This window comes from Bidens hawaiensis, unplaced genomic scaffold (genome assembly GCF_021521415.1).
Source record: "Bidens hawaiensis isolate Kalapana, Puna unplaced genomic scaffold, B.hawaiensis_p1.1 tig00015551_1, whole genome shotgun sequence".
Lineage (NCBI taxonomy): Eukaryota > Viridiplantae > Streptophyta > Magnoliopsida > Asterales > Asteraceae > Bidens > Bidens hawaiensis.
Genome location: NW_027492392.1, coordinates 365,505 through 379,988, shown reverse-complemented (window position 1 = coordinate 379,988; position 14,484 = coordinate 365,505). Strand labels below are relative to the sequence as shown.

At 38.4% G+C, this 14,484-nt stretch overlaps 1 protein-coding gene across 1 annotated transcript; it reads right to left on the bottom strand.

The window, feature by feature from the left end:
* Window positions 1–1,038: 1,038 nt before the first annotated feature.
* Window positions 1,039–1,922, bottom strand: LOC143549374 (putative 2' cyclic ADP-D-ribose synthase BdTIR). Its single transcript, XM_077040278.1, has one exon. The coding sequence runs from the start codon at window positions 1,658–1,660 to the stop codon at window positions 1,163–1,165; it is 498 nt and encodes a 165-aa protein (XP_076896393.1). The 5' UTR covers window positions 1,661–1,922; the 3' UTR covers window positions 1,039–1,162.
* Window positions 1,923–14,484: the final 12,562 nt, after the last annotated feature.

The window sequence follows — 14,484 nt, the reverse complement described above, 5'->3', positions numbered from 1 at the left end:
AGGTAGCGACTCATGTGAGAAGTGTGGAAACCCTTAAATGCGGAGGAAAGGAGAAGTAAAGATAGACCCAAACCGACATGAGATGGTCGGATTAGGCATGATTTGATTGATTTACACCTCTTAAAGAACATTGTCAGGGATAGAAGCTCTTGAAGACGTCGTTTTTGGTTATGGATTATTTGGAGAGGGTATAGTTTTTGATCAATTTTTTCATGGGGGTCTTAGCTTTTCATTTGCTTAGCTTTAGACCGAGACTTTTCTTAGTGCTGTTTAACAGTATTACGTTAGGGGTTAGGCTCCTTTTGCATTCTTATATGCTTGTTTGTGTGTAGCTATGTAATTTTACGTCTTATCATATGTTAACAATGTTGTACATTCTGCATGAGTAGTACTTTGGATTATCGGCTATGATTTTCTTTACTACGTGTATTGGAAGCTGTTAGTTCATACTTGTAATGCTTTTCTTGGGTGCCATACTATATTATATCATACAAGAAAGAATAAAATGTTTCAAAATCAGGATCTCAGTAGAAACACTCTTTTTATCTCATAGGGTAGAGGTCAGGTTTACCATAACCACAGTCTTGGTAGTGTGTACAATAGCTTTGCTTTGAGTGAAATTATACAAGTTACATTTGTTTGTTTTTCATATGATGTTATTTTATTATTATTGGTATATTTGTATTATAATATTTTTTATGATTTTATATTCCATTATTATTAAATTATTATCATTATTATTAGTATAGTTTATTACCATTATTTTCATATTTGATATTCTTAAAATATTAGTAAAACTCTATTATATTTTATTTGTTATTATTTTTTTATCATTGCATTATTATATTATTTTCTGTTTTTTTATCATCATTATTATGTTAAAAAAATATAAAAATGGATTAGAATGGGTGAGATGAAAAATGATTGTATTTCAATGGTTTTGGATATGTGAGATTTAGATGAAAAAAAAATATATATAGAACTGATATGGAGAAACGAGAAAGTTGCCCCGGGATATTTGTGTGACATGTATTCCCCCGACCATTAAATAAAAATAATGTATGTGATAATCTTCACATTGTGTGAGGGTGTATGTTATAAAAAAAGTTATTTGCTTTTACAAAAAGAGTTTGATCTTGGAATTTCAATTTTAATTTAGTACTTACCCGCTTGACGAATTGAAGGCTAACCCAACAGTGCACTTAGCCTCCTCGAGTGCCCATTTGAACCTATCTAATTCAAGTTTAGAGTACTTCCGGTGGTCTTTAACGATAAGCTTAGATGGTTTAACATCACAAAAAACTGGCATAACCTTCTTCTTAGCCTCCGTAATTCGTGCCAACTCATCCAGACAAAAATAAGATTGACAATACCGTGGAGAAAACACCACAATCCCGACTTTACATTCGGTAATTGCATTGTCGATTTTTTCTGACAATTTATCTCCCGGTTTCATATTTTTACTGTCCAAGAAAGGCCTTATATTTACCCGAATGAGATGATCATATAAAAGCCCGACAATGTTCTTCTTGGTGTCGATCCCCCGGTGGTTGATAAATACATCACACGGTAGCTGCCGCCCTATGGATGCGGTTGGTGGTTCGTGCTGTTGGAGGATGTTGCGGTAGACGCTTTTAGCTGAGGAGATTGATCGTTGCATAGGGTTAGGAAAGATGAGTGAAATTTCGTAATTTGTACTTTTGTGTGTTTGTATTGGATTTTCTTGTGGAAAATAAATGAGTATTTATAGATCGTCGAACATAAACAAAACAAGAACCTTGAATTTTTCGAAGACAAATCTTACATATGTGGTTCTTGGACCTCAAGAAACTCATGGTAAAGGGTTTGAATATTTGGACTCTTTCGGTATTACAAGGTGTTAAAAGACCTTCAAACACGGTTCATAAAACAATTTAATTAAAGGCGTACTGAAATCTTTTATGTATTATTATACTTTTCCACGTCAACAAAATGCAAACATTTTTTTTTACTTTCTATGCTCTTTTAAAAAGAGTTAGAACGCTGTTTTTCGAAAAGTACTAAAAAACAATTCTTTTTGTTCGTCTATAATTAGAGTTATCGCATGAGTATTAGAGTTTATAGTTTATAGTAATTAACATCACCATATGTAGGTAACGTGTATCAAGTTTACCTTGAAATGGGCCAATATCCAATTTTGTTGTTTTCTTTATTATTTCCTATGGGTTGTATACATAAGAAAGTTGTTGGGGGTGCAGGTAACTTACATTTTCCACTTTTCTAATTTTGAGTAAATAGGTACAAATATAAAACGAACATGGATTTTGAAGGCCATCTCTCAATCAGTCAGATATAGAGTATGTTTGGTTCATTAAAAAACACTTTTTAATTGTTCATAAAGCCTTTTAATGAATAAGTTTCAAAATCATGTTGAATGATTCAGAGGTTGTCCCTTAATCGGTTGAGCCTCTTAATGATTTAGCACAAAATTGTTAAACAGTCCCTTAGTTTGAACACTTTATGTCACTGTTTAAAACAATTGTATCAGTTGGAACAATGGAGGAGGTTGCCTAGTGCTGCAAATTGTTATATAGAATATTGCCCAATTAAGAAGAGAAGATTGAGGGTGTAGTGTAAGAGCATTCTCAACTCATCTCTCAAAATTATGTGAGTGGATTTTGCAAATTATAGGGTGGGGTTTTAAGTGGTTGTGATTTAGCACAAAAATTATAGGTTATCCCTTAATCGGTCGAGCCTCTTAATGATTTAGCACAAAATTGTCAATCAGTCCCTTAGTTTAAACACATTATGTAACTGGTTAAAGTAGTTGTATCAGTTGGAACAATGAAGGAGGTTGCCTAGTGCTGCAAATTGTTATATAGAATATTGCCCAATGAAGAAGAGAAGATTGAGGGTGTTGTGTAAGAGCATTCTCTACACATCCCCTAAAAGTATGTGAGTAGATTTTGCAAATTATAGGGTGGGTTTTAAGTGGCTGTGAGCGTAAATTATAGGGTGAAGAGAGAAACTGAAGTGATTTTTTGTAAATTTGGGGAAAACTTTGTTTGCCCATATTTATTTTTTTATATTTGTTGAATTGATTATTAGTAGAGGGGAGATAAAACTATAATGATAAATGCTGTGGGTCAATTTCTCACTTGGGATCCTGACCTATATCTTGAGTGATATCCTGAAGCTCGAGATCCTTAGCAGGTTCAAAATCCTGAACCTTATTATTTATACTAATCTTTATGCTTGCAGGTTACTTAAACAAACGGCTAGTATACTCAGTCATGCTTGAAAGTCGGAGCTATAGTTAATTAACACGTGAAAATAAGAGGAATAAGTCAATAACGGCTATATGAGTGCTGCCCAAGTTGAAGAACTAGAATATAGGCATATTTTTCGGGATAACAGTCGGTTTCCTCTATTATAAATAGATGCTGATGTAAACGAAATATGACTCACTTCTCACTCACTACACTCACTATTGTACTCTAGCTCTTGTTTACAATTGGTTCTCAGCTTGTAATCAACACTTTTATTTAATAAATTGAGGCAGGGGATAGTTTTCCCCTCTCAGGGTTTTTTTCTGAGGATCCTCACTGGGATCTAAGGATTTTCCTCGCTGTATCGTTTGTTAACCCTTTACTTTACTACAATCTTTTGTCAATTCTATGAAGAACACACTACCTCACTTATCGAATTTGTTCATGAAATTGTTTCGATAATTTTTGACCAAAACAGTTTGATGCCCACCGTGGGGCAAGTGGTGTTTTTCATCTTCAAATCCATACATAAATTCATCATAAACCATTACCTTGCAAATCTCTACTCAAAAATGGCTTCTCAATCAAAGGCTACATCTTCATCCATCTCGTCCGCAATTTCGGAGTCGCTCAACCACTTCCTCTTCCACTTACTGCACAACCAACGCAGACCTTAACGTCTCAAGAGCCAGAGGATTGAGTGGCATGCCTCCTCCTACAACAAGACCTTCTACCGGCGTGCCGACTCAATGATCAGGGTCTTGCAACACAAGACCTGTTGTTATGTCTAACGATGATATATTTGATATTTTAATGCAGATGAAGGAGCACATGGAAATTCAGAAGCAAACCAACAACTCCGTCCCAAGGGAGCTACGGGATATCCGGGCACAAGGAAAGAAGTCGGCGGAGGAATCCTTCACTCCGTTGCAGCCTAGAGCCTTGAATTTCGAGGTGTCAGGATCCCAGGGGAATCGCTATGATGATTTCTAGCGCATGCAACCAGCACCAAGAGCAAGTGATCCTGTCGAAACTACAAGAAGCAATGTTACTAGTGATTTTAGTGTTGTCGCAGGATCCTCAGCCAGGAATCCCAATACTGGTAACTTCAATAATAATGTTACTGTACCTGTGACTAACCTTGATTCTTCGCAGGATTCCAGTATTATTCCAGTTGTGCAAAAGGAATTGCAAAAACTCAAGGAGTTAATCTCTAGCATTAATCCTGGAATAGTTCAGCCAATTCAAGTAATGTCTCCAAGCAGCCACCAGATCTCAAGATTTGCACCTCCCATATGCGATGCTGAGATCCCGAAGCGTTTCCAGACTCCCAGCATGAAGATATATGATGGAACTACGGATCCCAAAGAGCTTTTCGAACAATACCGTGAGAGTATGGAGATCAACCCCATACATTAGGATCTCAAGGAAGCCTGCTTATGCAAAGGCTTTGGTTCAACCTTAACTAGAGCTGCTTTAAAATGGCTCTTAAGTGTCTCTCCTTTATCTATTCAATCCTTTTCTCATTTTGTTAACTTCTTTAATAATCAGTTTTCTTGTGGCAGAAACTTCAAAAGGTTAACAGGTGATTTGTATAGGGTGAACCAAAGTGATAATGAATCCATTAGGGATTATGTCAGCAAGTTCAGCATGGAAGCCTTGGAGATCCCAACCTCGACGTAGCAACGGCGGTACAAGCATTCAAAATGGGAATCAAGAAAGATATATCTTTCTATGAGGATCTCGTTATGAATCCTTGCAGAAACCTGGACGAAGTGAAGAACAAGTCCTTTAGGTTCATCAAACTGGAGGAAGACAAGAGGATTCAACAGAGACTGGACAGTTCCAACAACTATAACCACCCAAAAAGGAAGTCAGCGTCCCCATCCTCTAAACCATACAGATCCAAGCCATATTTTAGAAATGATAGGGTCAATATGGTGGATGACGATGAGGATGATGGGTCTTATCCTAATTTAAATTATTATTGTTTTTCAGTTGATATTCTGGATTAATGTGCTCTACAGGATCTAGGTGAACAAGCAAGATGGCTACGCAAGAACGAGAAAAACGTTGCTTGGCAAGATAAATCCAAGTGGTGTGTTTTTCATGAAGATTTTGGCCACATAACGGAATATTTCATTGACCTCAGAAGGTAAATCAGTTATTTACTCAGCAAGGGCCACTTAAAGGAGTTCCTGGGAAAGAAGAACAGAAATTGGGATCCTGAGCAGGATCCCAAGAGGGGAATCCTTGCCACGAGGCGCTTGAATCTTGAATTTTATCTCAGGAGGCTCAGATATATGCAAAGCATCCTACTCGGCAGCTAAGAGGATTGCCAAAGTAGCTAAAGCAGAAAGGCCAGAAGGAGCAACCAAGACGATGAACTTGCCTAAAGAAGCCGGAGTCTTATTCAATGTTGAAGACCGGGATAACATTCAGGATCCTCATCACGATGGTTTGGTTATAACCCTTTAAGTTGCTAATTGTTTTGTACGCAATATTCTAGAAGATAACGGAAGCTTCGTAAATATCATCCAGCTCAAAACCTTGAAGAGAATGAACATTCCTGAATCTGAAATTGTTATAAAGTCTTCAGTCCTGGCGGGATTAAATGGTGAAGCCAAGAGTACGGTGGGGGAAATCAAGCTTCCTGTTTATGTTGAGGGAGTAAATTCTATCCATAAGTTTTGTGTTACTTGTTTTGGTAAAAAATTGACAATAGTGATTTTACAACCAAATTAGTAAAATGGGACTAGGTGTTTGTAAATATTGTTTGAACACAGAGATTTGTTGCGAGGAAAAAACCTGCTATCCTTAGGATAACAAGAAAAAACCCGGGTGGTGAAAACTATCACCACCGATTTATTAATAATAAAGATGATTACAAGTGTGGAGCTCAAACTTGATCGTGATTACAGAGAATGCGAGTACTAGTAAGTTCTCGAGTGCTAGAGTGTGTTATGATCATTGTTTTGAGCTTTATTTATAATAAACAAAGTCTAACAACTATTGCCTATAATTTATGAAACTTTTGGACTAAATCTAATTAGCCGTTAATCTCTCAATCAACACGTTTCCTTTTCTGCCACGATCTATCAACTGAAAGCACGAGTCTCCAGGAGATCAAGCAACGGTCTTTGACTTGCTAAACATAGAAAGTAGAAAAGATTGTGTTATATAAATAATGTGATTAGGATACCTGTTACCTTGGAGGATACCGCATCCTGGATTCGTTCTGAATATAACCTTTGCTGAGGATACTGAAAATCCGTGCCCTAACATTACTGATGCATTTACCTCTTTTAGCATTATCTTGGGCAGTCCCTGGATGCGTCGATGAATCCAACAATGAAGCAAATCCAGGCATAGCAATCAAAGACAAACACTTGATGTCCTGGAAGCAGCTGAATAGGAAGTCAAGGAAGTACAACTTGATGATTAGGATTCCGACATCAAAGTGTTGATAGGACAAGGATTTCCCGAAGATATTGAAGATCGATTGATCAAGTTCCTTAAAAGCATAATCTCTACCTTTGCATGGAAACATGAGGATATAACACTTATTTTTAAAAATGTTATTACCCACAAGTCAGCTTTGGACAAAAATTTTAGGCCTATTCAGTAGAAGAGAAGGAAATTTTCACCATAAAGAAATGCCATTATCCAAGAGGAAGTTGAAAGATTCTTGAAAGCTGGAATGATCAGTAAAGTGAAATTCCCAAGATGGTTGGCTAACGTGGTGGTAGTACCAAAGAAGAATGGCAAGTGGAGAGTTTGTGTTGATTACACTGACCTCAACAAAGCTTGCCCTGAGGATCCTTTCCCCTTGCCACATATAGACTCGATGGTGGATGCAACATACTACAGGGCATGAAATAACGTTCATGGATGCTTTTCGGGATTCCAACAAGTCCAAATAGAGAAGTTGGATCTAGAAGATACGGCATTCATGACCCTAACATACAGGTATATATTGTTATACTGCCAGGCCTTTTGGTTTAGAAAATGCAGGTGCAACATATCAAAGACTATTCAACATGATGTTCAAAGAGAAACTGGGAGACACCATGGAAGTCTACATTGATGATATGGTGGTGAAGTCGAAGAAAGCTGGGGATCACCTTCGGGATCGTTCGGAAGCCTTTGATATCCTTGACAGGTATAATATGAAGTTGAACCCATCCAAATGCCATTTTAGGGTGGGAGAGGGAAAGTTCTTGGGTTATATGGTCACAAAAAGATGATAGAAGCAAGTCCAAAGCAAATCATGGCCATTGTGAACTTAAAAGCACCAGTCAATGTAAAGGATGTTCTAAGATTAAAAGGCAGGTTCGGAACCCTGAATAGATTTATCTAAAGATCCTCAAAAAAGTGCAAAGAGTTCTACAATATCCAAAAGAAAAACAAAATGTTCAAATGGGGATAGAGGCATGAGAAGGCGCTTGAAGACTTAAAAGAATATCTTTCATTAGTACCTTTACTCATGAAACCTGAAGATAGTGAGCCATTATTCCTCTATCTAGCGGTATCCCAAGATACTGTGTGTTTTGGTCAAAAATAAACAAAGGTGATTTCGTAACCAAATTAGTAAATGGGACTTGATGCTTGCTTTGAAATGAATGTAAATATGCTAGAACACGGAGATTTGTTGCGAGGAAAAAACCCGTTATCCTGAGGATAACAAGAAAAAAACCCCGGGTGGTGAAAACTATCACCACCAGTTTATTAATAACAAAAATCGGTTACAAGTGGTGGAGCTTCGACTGGATCGTTATTACAGAGTGCGAGTACTAGTAAGTCTTGTATGATAGTTGTGTGTGTTTTGATCCATATGAGAGCTCTATATATATATATATACAAATTTAAAGCTAACAATAATGCCTACAAATTAGGAAATGAAAGACTAAATCTAATTAGCCGTTAATTCCCCCATTAAGCACGTTTCCTTTTTGAACATGTTTTATTAGCTGCAAGTCAGAGTCTTTAGCTAATCATGGTAAGTCTCTTGACCTGGTAAACGAGGAAAATAGCGAACAATTTGTTAATTATACACTGTATTTAGGATACCTGTTACCTTGGAGGATACCCTATCTTGGAGTTATCCTGAACATATTGCTTGCCTAGGATACTGAAAATCCGAGCCCTAACAATTGTCCCCAAAATTAACGGCTGTTGATATGAATTACCGCTGTAAATTTTTGAATTTTAAATTCTGCATGCGTGATGGATCGGTCGCACGTGTCAATCATCCGTGAGAGCTACCAAACCCTTAATTATCCTTATATTTACCCGGATAAATAAGTCCTATTCATCATTTTGTTCGTCTATCCAGGTAAATCCCCATCTTTTCTTCTTCTTAATTCCCAGAAAAAACATGAGTCCAAAGCTTCATACTCCGGCATTGAGGATTTTGTGTCACAAAATCTACTCGCAAGCCTCACGAGTGAAGTATGCACTTTTAACAATACCGACATCGTGAATCTACAGTCTCGAGGCTGTTTCCCTCCGGGGACTGTCTTCAGACCTTTTGACCCAGCCGTTCTGTCCGACCTTGTCTCGAAGACCTGGATTTGCTTCCCGTATTTGCCTTTCAAGATTGGCTTTTTTTACCCATTTCCGGCCTTTACCATCGACTTCTTCAATGGGACTGGTCTTAGTTTCGCTCAAACCATGCCTATGGTTTGTAGGACCCTGTTCGTACTGCAGAGGCTAATCACTGACCATGCCTTGGATCTCACCCTTTCTGAGCTCGCTTTCGTTTATGACCTCCGTAGCCACGGCTCCTCAAGATATCTTCTCAAAACCAAATATTGCCGAAACCCACTCGTTTTGAGAAATACGCAAAACAATGACCAATGGAAGAAGCAATTCTTCTTTGTTAGGAGAGACTCACTTCCGAAACCCGAAAACCTTCCATACCTTTGGGTGACCAAAAGTAGGATACATTATCTTGAAGTCGTATGCCGATATGTCTGTAACTGATATGCTTTATCTTGTCTTATTGCAGCCTTGAAGTTCTTCGAAATTGCTCCCCCTAGCAAAGAGACCGAGAGCAAGCTAAACTCTTTCTATCTCATAGACGAGGAAGAGAGGACCTTTTACTTCCAGTCAGTCATTCAAGAAACATCCCAGTCGGCGGGCTTCGCTATGTCTGGTAAGAGATATTGATACATTAGTTAAGAAACTTAGAGATCAGAGATATTAACCTGTGCTTTTCTTGTAGGCAAATCTGGTCCCGTTTTCGTGCTTGACGACATCGATAGTATGGTCTCCACCCATAGCACCAAGAAGAAAGAAGCCATTCCCGTTACCCAACCAAAGCCCGAAAGCATTCGTGCCAAGGGTTCAAAAAAGAGAAAGACTCAGGATACCTCTGACTCATCTCTGACGTGTGACCTCGAGTTCAATCAGGTATGTCTTATCCTATCCTTATTTCTTGATGGTAAAGTATGCTGAGGATAGTTTACTTTGATCAGGGCCTAGGATTGCTATCCGCTAAGTTCAACGATCTTCACCATGAACTCCTTGATGCAAATACCCGTATTGCCTAAATGCTGAAGATCGGGACTACTAAGAGCAATCTCCTAGATAATAAGACCAAGGAGAATGAGGATCTGAAGTAGGAACTTGCACTGACCAAGAAGGAACTTGTCCATCAAGAAGCGGATTGTTTGGTGAAGATCCAAGAGGTTACAGAGGGGGCAAGAGGTCCGCTGCCATTTCCATCTTCCAATCTTGCCTTCGTATGGCAAAGGAGGCCCAAGATGTTGGTCTTGATACTCCCTTTTGGGACGTAACTTCTTGGAAGAAGGTGTTGGCCGAGTTGACTGTGGAAAATGTGAAGGAAGCGGGTCCGAGTGTAGTGGAAAAGGTAGCGGACGAGGCTGTGAATGTGGCTGTTGGCGCGGTGGCGATTGGTGATGGTTCGAAGGAAGCTGGTGGTGGCGAACAATTGGGCGATGATGGGGGTAAAGAAAAGGCTTGAGCCCAATTTTTTAAGGTTTATGTGTTTATGGTTTTCTGATGGTCTATAATGGTCGTTTGAACATTTTTTATTTTCTGTCTAGAACAAGTATACTTAGGATAACCTGACAATAAGGAAACATAGGTGGAGGGATCTTGGTTCCAAGACGAAGCCTATGTTTTCTATGTGATGTTGCCTGGGTGGAGGGATCTTCCGTTTGTTGAAGACGGAGCCTAGGCATTGTCTTTTTGTCTATCTGCACTTTCTGTTAGTAATGGCATAACTTTTTTGTCTATTTGTATGTTATTTTAAATAACTTGTCTGAATATATTTTGATTAGTACATGTCTTATGAAAATATCTTTAACTTTTTGAAATAAATTATCTTGAGGATAATGTATCCGAAACATAATTCTTAAATTCATTTTACTTCAAAGTAAAATATTTTAAGGATTTTATCTTTAGAAAATATGTTTTGACCATATTATATAAAACATCTTTAAGGACAATATACCCATAAGTCTTACGAAAATATGAATTGTCACAATTAAACCAAAAGATTATGTCTTGAAAGATAAAATATGTAAAAAGACTAAGTGTAAAGAGTACCTTTGCAGAGAGCATTTATGAACTTAACAAGTTTACATACGATGTCCCCAACTGTTGATCTTTTTATGTATCATGCTTCTAGAATTTTGCTAAGTTAAAAACAACTTAGTAACATCTCTACACTGGCTGATCTCCGATCTGTCAAAACAAAGTTAGATAATCCTGGCGATAAAACCCATTTACTGGCGATAAAGCCTTTTTACTGGCGACAGGGCCTTTACTTGAGAGACATGAAAATGTCTAAACATTAGATAAAACTGGGGAAAGTCCCAAACGTGAGGACATGAAAATGCCGAAACTTTAGATAACATGGAAATGTTATAAACCTTAGATAACATGAAAATGTTATAAACCATATGTGTGACACGTCTGCCACTTATCTTGAGGATCCGATCTATAGCCAACAACAAACGGATTATCAGCTGGTCTGGTCCGCCTGCCTCAAACTATGTCGAACATCGTGTGCTCCAGGTGGGGTGTTACCCAATTCGTGAGAAAGGTAAAGACCTTTAAACCTTAGAAGATATCAAGGATATCTTATTCATGTGGGAGGTGATCAGCCTCTAACTGTTGTCAAGATAACATATCCTTAGGATAACTGCAAAACACTGAATTCTTGATGAGGGGTGGGCTAACACCCCTCCGATGCTTAAGTCAGTAAACTTGATAAAGAGGTAATAAAGTTCAAGTATGTAAAAATTTAAAGATAGGTTAGGGAACATACCTTTATCCTAATATGTTAAGGATATGAGCATACCGGTTGAGGATACTAACAGAAATATGTCTTTAACATGAATAGCGTTCCAAGCTCTTGGTAAACGAACACCTTCCATAGTAACCAACTTGTAGGCCCCTTTACATGCTTCTGCGTCGATCAAGTAAGGACCTTCCCACTTTGGAGCTAGCTTTCTATCTGCTGGGTTAGTGGTATTCTGGAATGTCTTTCTTAGCACTATATCTCCCACTTGGAATCTTTAAATTCAGATGTTCTTTTTGTAGGACTTGGCTATTATATGTTGATAAGCTGTCATTCTGATTTTGGCAAGGTCTCTGAGTTCATCAATAGTATCAAGGTCTTTAGTGAGGCTTTGGTTGTTGGACTCAGTATCTTGGATGCTGGTTCTTGCTGTGGGGATCATCATTTCTGTAGGGATAACGACTGTTGGGTCGGATTTTTGATAAGGAAGATTGGAATCTTCTCAACCTCCTCAGAAACGGCTAAGTATGGAATACGAGCAAGCCCAGACGATCGAGCATGGTTTTTACTACTTCGAGCAAGGTTCTGAATCCTAAATGGTTGATTCTTCTATCGAGCATGGATTGCCAATCGAGCAAACAGCTTGATCATACAAGTTCCAGCCAAGTGTTACGAGCACAGGATGATCGAGAACATGGGGACGAGCATGGATGCAATAAGAGGATGTCACGTGAATCAAAGCAAAGACTTCGAGCACAGTTCAGTTACCGAGCAAGATTTACATCCGAGCATGATAAAGATTGCTGAATAAGAAAAGCTGAAGACACCAAGAAGAATGAGCTTGCTCGATGGACTTATTCGAGCAAAGTTTGAACAAGTCAAGAGGAATGAAGCTTACTCAAAGAGAATATGTATTCTCCGAAAGAGAATATATTCTAAGTAAAGTATGCTCGAGGACACTCTCCGAGCACACCTTGTATAGGAAGCTTGCTCGAGCAAGGTATATACCTTGCACGAGGTATGAAACACTTGTATTAGATTTATCTTTCATTATGTAATGTCTAGGACATATACATGGAATGTTAGGGTCTATATATAGACATCCTAGGGTACGACTAAAAAAGGGTTTTTTTGGCACGCATACTGACAATCTTTGCAGACGAATATCAAAAGCCGACGTCACACAAAACCCTAGACATTCCATTCACTGTATCATTGACGTATCATTTAATATCGTGAATCTTTGTCGTTGAAATAGTCTTTACCGATTATCATTTATTGTTTTGTGTTTGATAATTCTCCACAAGCTTTCATTCTCAATCATTGAATATCCTGATTCTGCCGGGATACTCAATCGGTCTTTGAGTAATTAAGTCGGTGTGTTCTTGTCAAACCTTTGCTAAGGTTGCACCCGAAAGACGGTCCTGACAAGTGGTATCAGAGCTTGAGTAAGCTCACTGAAGACCACGGGACTGAAGGTTTGTGAGGAAAAGTGAAGATTAACTGTGCATTGCTATTGATAACATCAGATCTGATAAAATGGAAGATCAAGAAGTTTCAACCAACAAGATTCCAAGGTTACTTGGACAAGAGAACTTCATAAAGTGGAAGGTGTTGTTTGAGGTTGCTGTGAACTACAACGATCTAGAACTTTGGATGGCTATTGCTGAAGGGAATCACACTCCTTCAGCCGCTCCAAATAACAGTGCTGCGGTAGATCTAAGATTGAAAAAGAGGGATGACAAAGCACTGTCCATGCTGAAGTTAGGACTTTCATGGGAGATTCTAACCATTGTAAATCATCATAAGAATGCTAAGGATATGTATGACGCAGTGATTGAAATGTTTGAAGGTAATACTGAGTTAAGAGACATAAAGAAAGATCGACTGAAGCAGCAGTTGGACAGGTTCAAGTTTATGGAAGGAGAAAGTCTAAAGTCAGTGTTACAAAGGTTCATGACCATTGTAAATGAAATAAGGACCACTGATTTGCAGATTTCCGACTTTGAGCTTAACAAGAAGCTTTTATCATCTCTATCTGGGGAATGGTATTCTGCAAGCAAGTTCATACAGGAAAAGGCAAGTTTTCCTACCTTCAAACTAGATGATTTGATTGCCTTCCTCAAGGCTGCTAAACATGAAATGTTAGAGAATCACATGATTCGAGAGGACAAGCCAAGCTTCCAAATGAACATTGCACTTGTGGCACCCATGGGCAACCTCTCTGTCAAGAATCAACAGCCTATTGTTGAGGAACCATCAGATGCACACTCCTTATGTAACAATCAGTCAAAATTCAATGTGCAACTGATTGAAGATGACCATCCATCTACTGGAAATGGGCAATCAAATTTTGCATATCACAACCAGACTCAAGGAACAGACTATCAGGCCTTGTTCTCAATGTTCACTGAGTCTTATCATGCCTTTGTGGCCAAGAACCTGATAAACACAAGCATCGTGCAAGAAGACTTAGAACAAATTGATGTTGATGATTTAGAAGATATGGACACCAAATGGCAAGCGGCCATGTTGGCAGTAAGAAGTAAAAGGTTGTATAACAGAACTGGCAGAAGTAGTTTCAATGGACCAAATGAAAGAATTGGATTTGACAAATCCAAGGCCATCTATTATAACTGTCAACAACCTGGACACTTTGCAAGAGAGTGCAACATGCCAAGACAGTTTGGAAATCAACTCAATCAAAGTCAGTTCTATCAGAATCAGAATCAGAACTTTCAGCAGCAAAGGACTCAAATACCCAATCAAAATCCCTATCAAAATCATAATAGAACCCAGCAACAAACATTTCAACCTCAGAGAACTAATCAAATGCAGGTTCATACAAATCAAAGCAGACTATCTCAAAATGGTGTGAACCAGCAAAGAGATCAAGGGAATGTGGTTGTTGCAAGGGTGGCTCAGGATGGAGAGTTTGACTGGAGTAATCATGCTGTTGAGATG

What these genes read in the sequence shown, in the direction of transcription:
- LOC143549374 (XM_077040278.1), bottom strand. Translation starts at nt 1,660, where the DNA reads ATGCAACGATCAATCTCCTCAGCTAAAAGCGTCTACCGCAACATCCTC.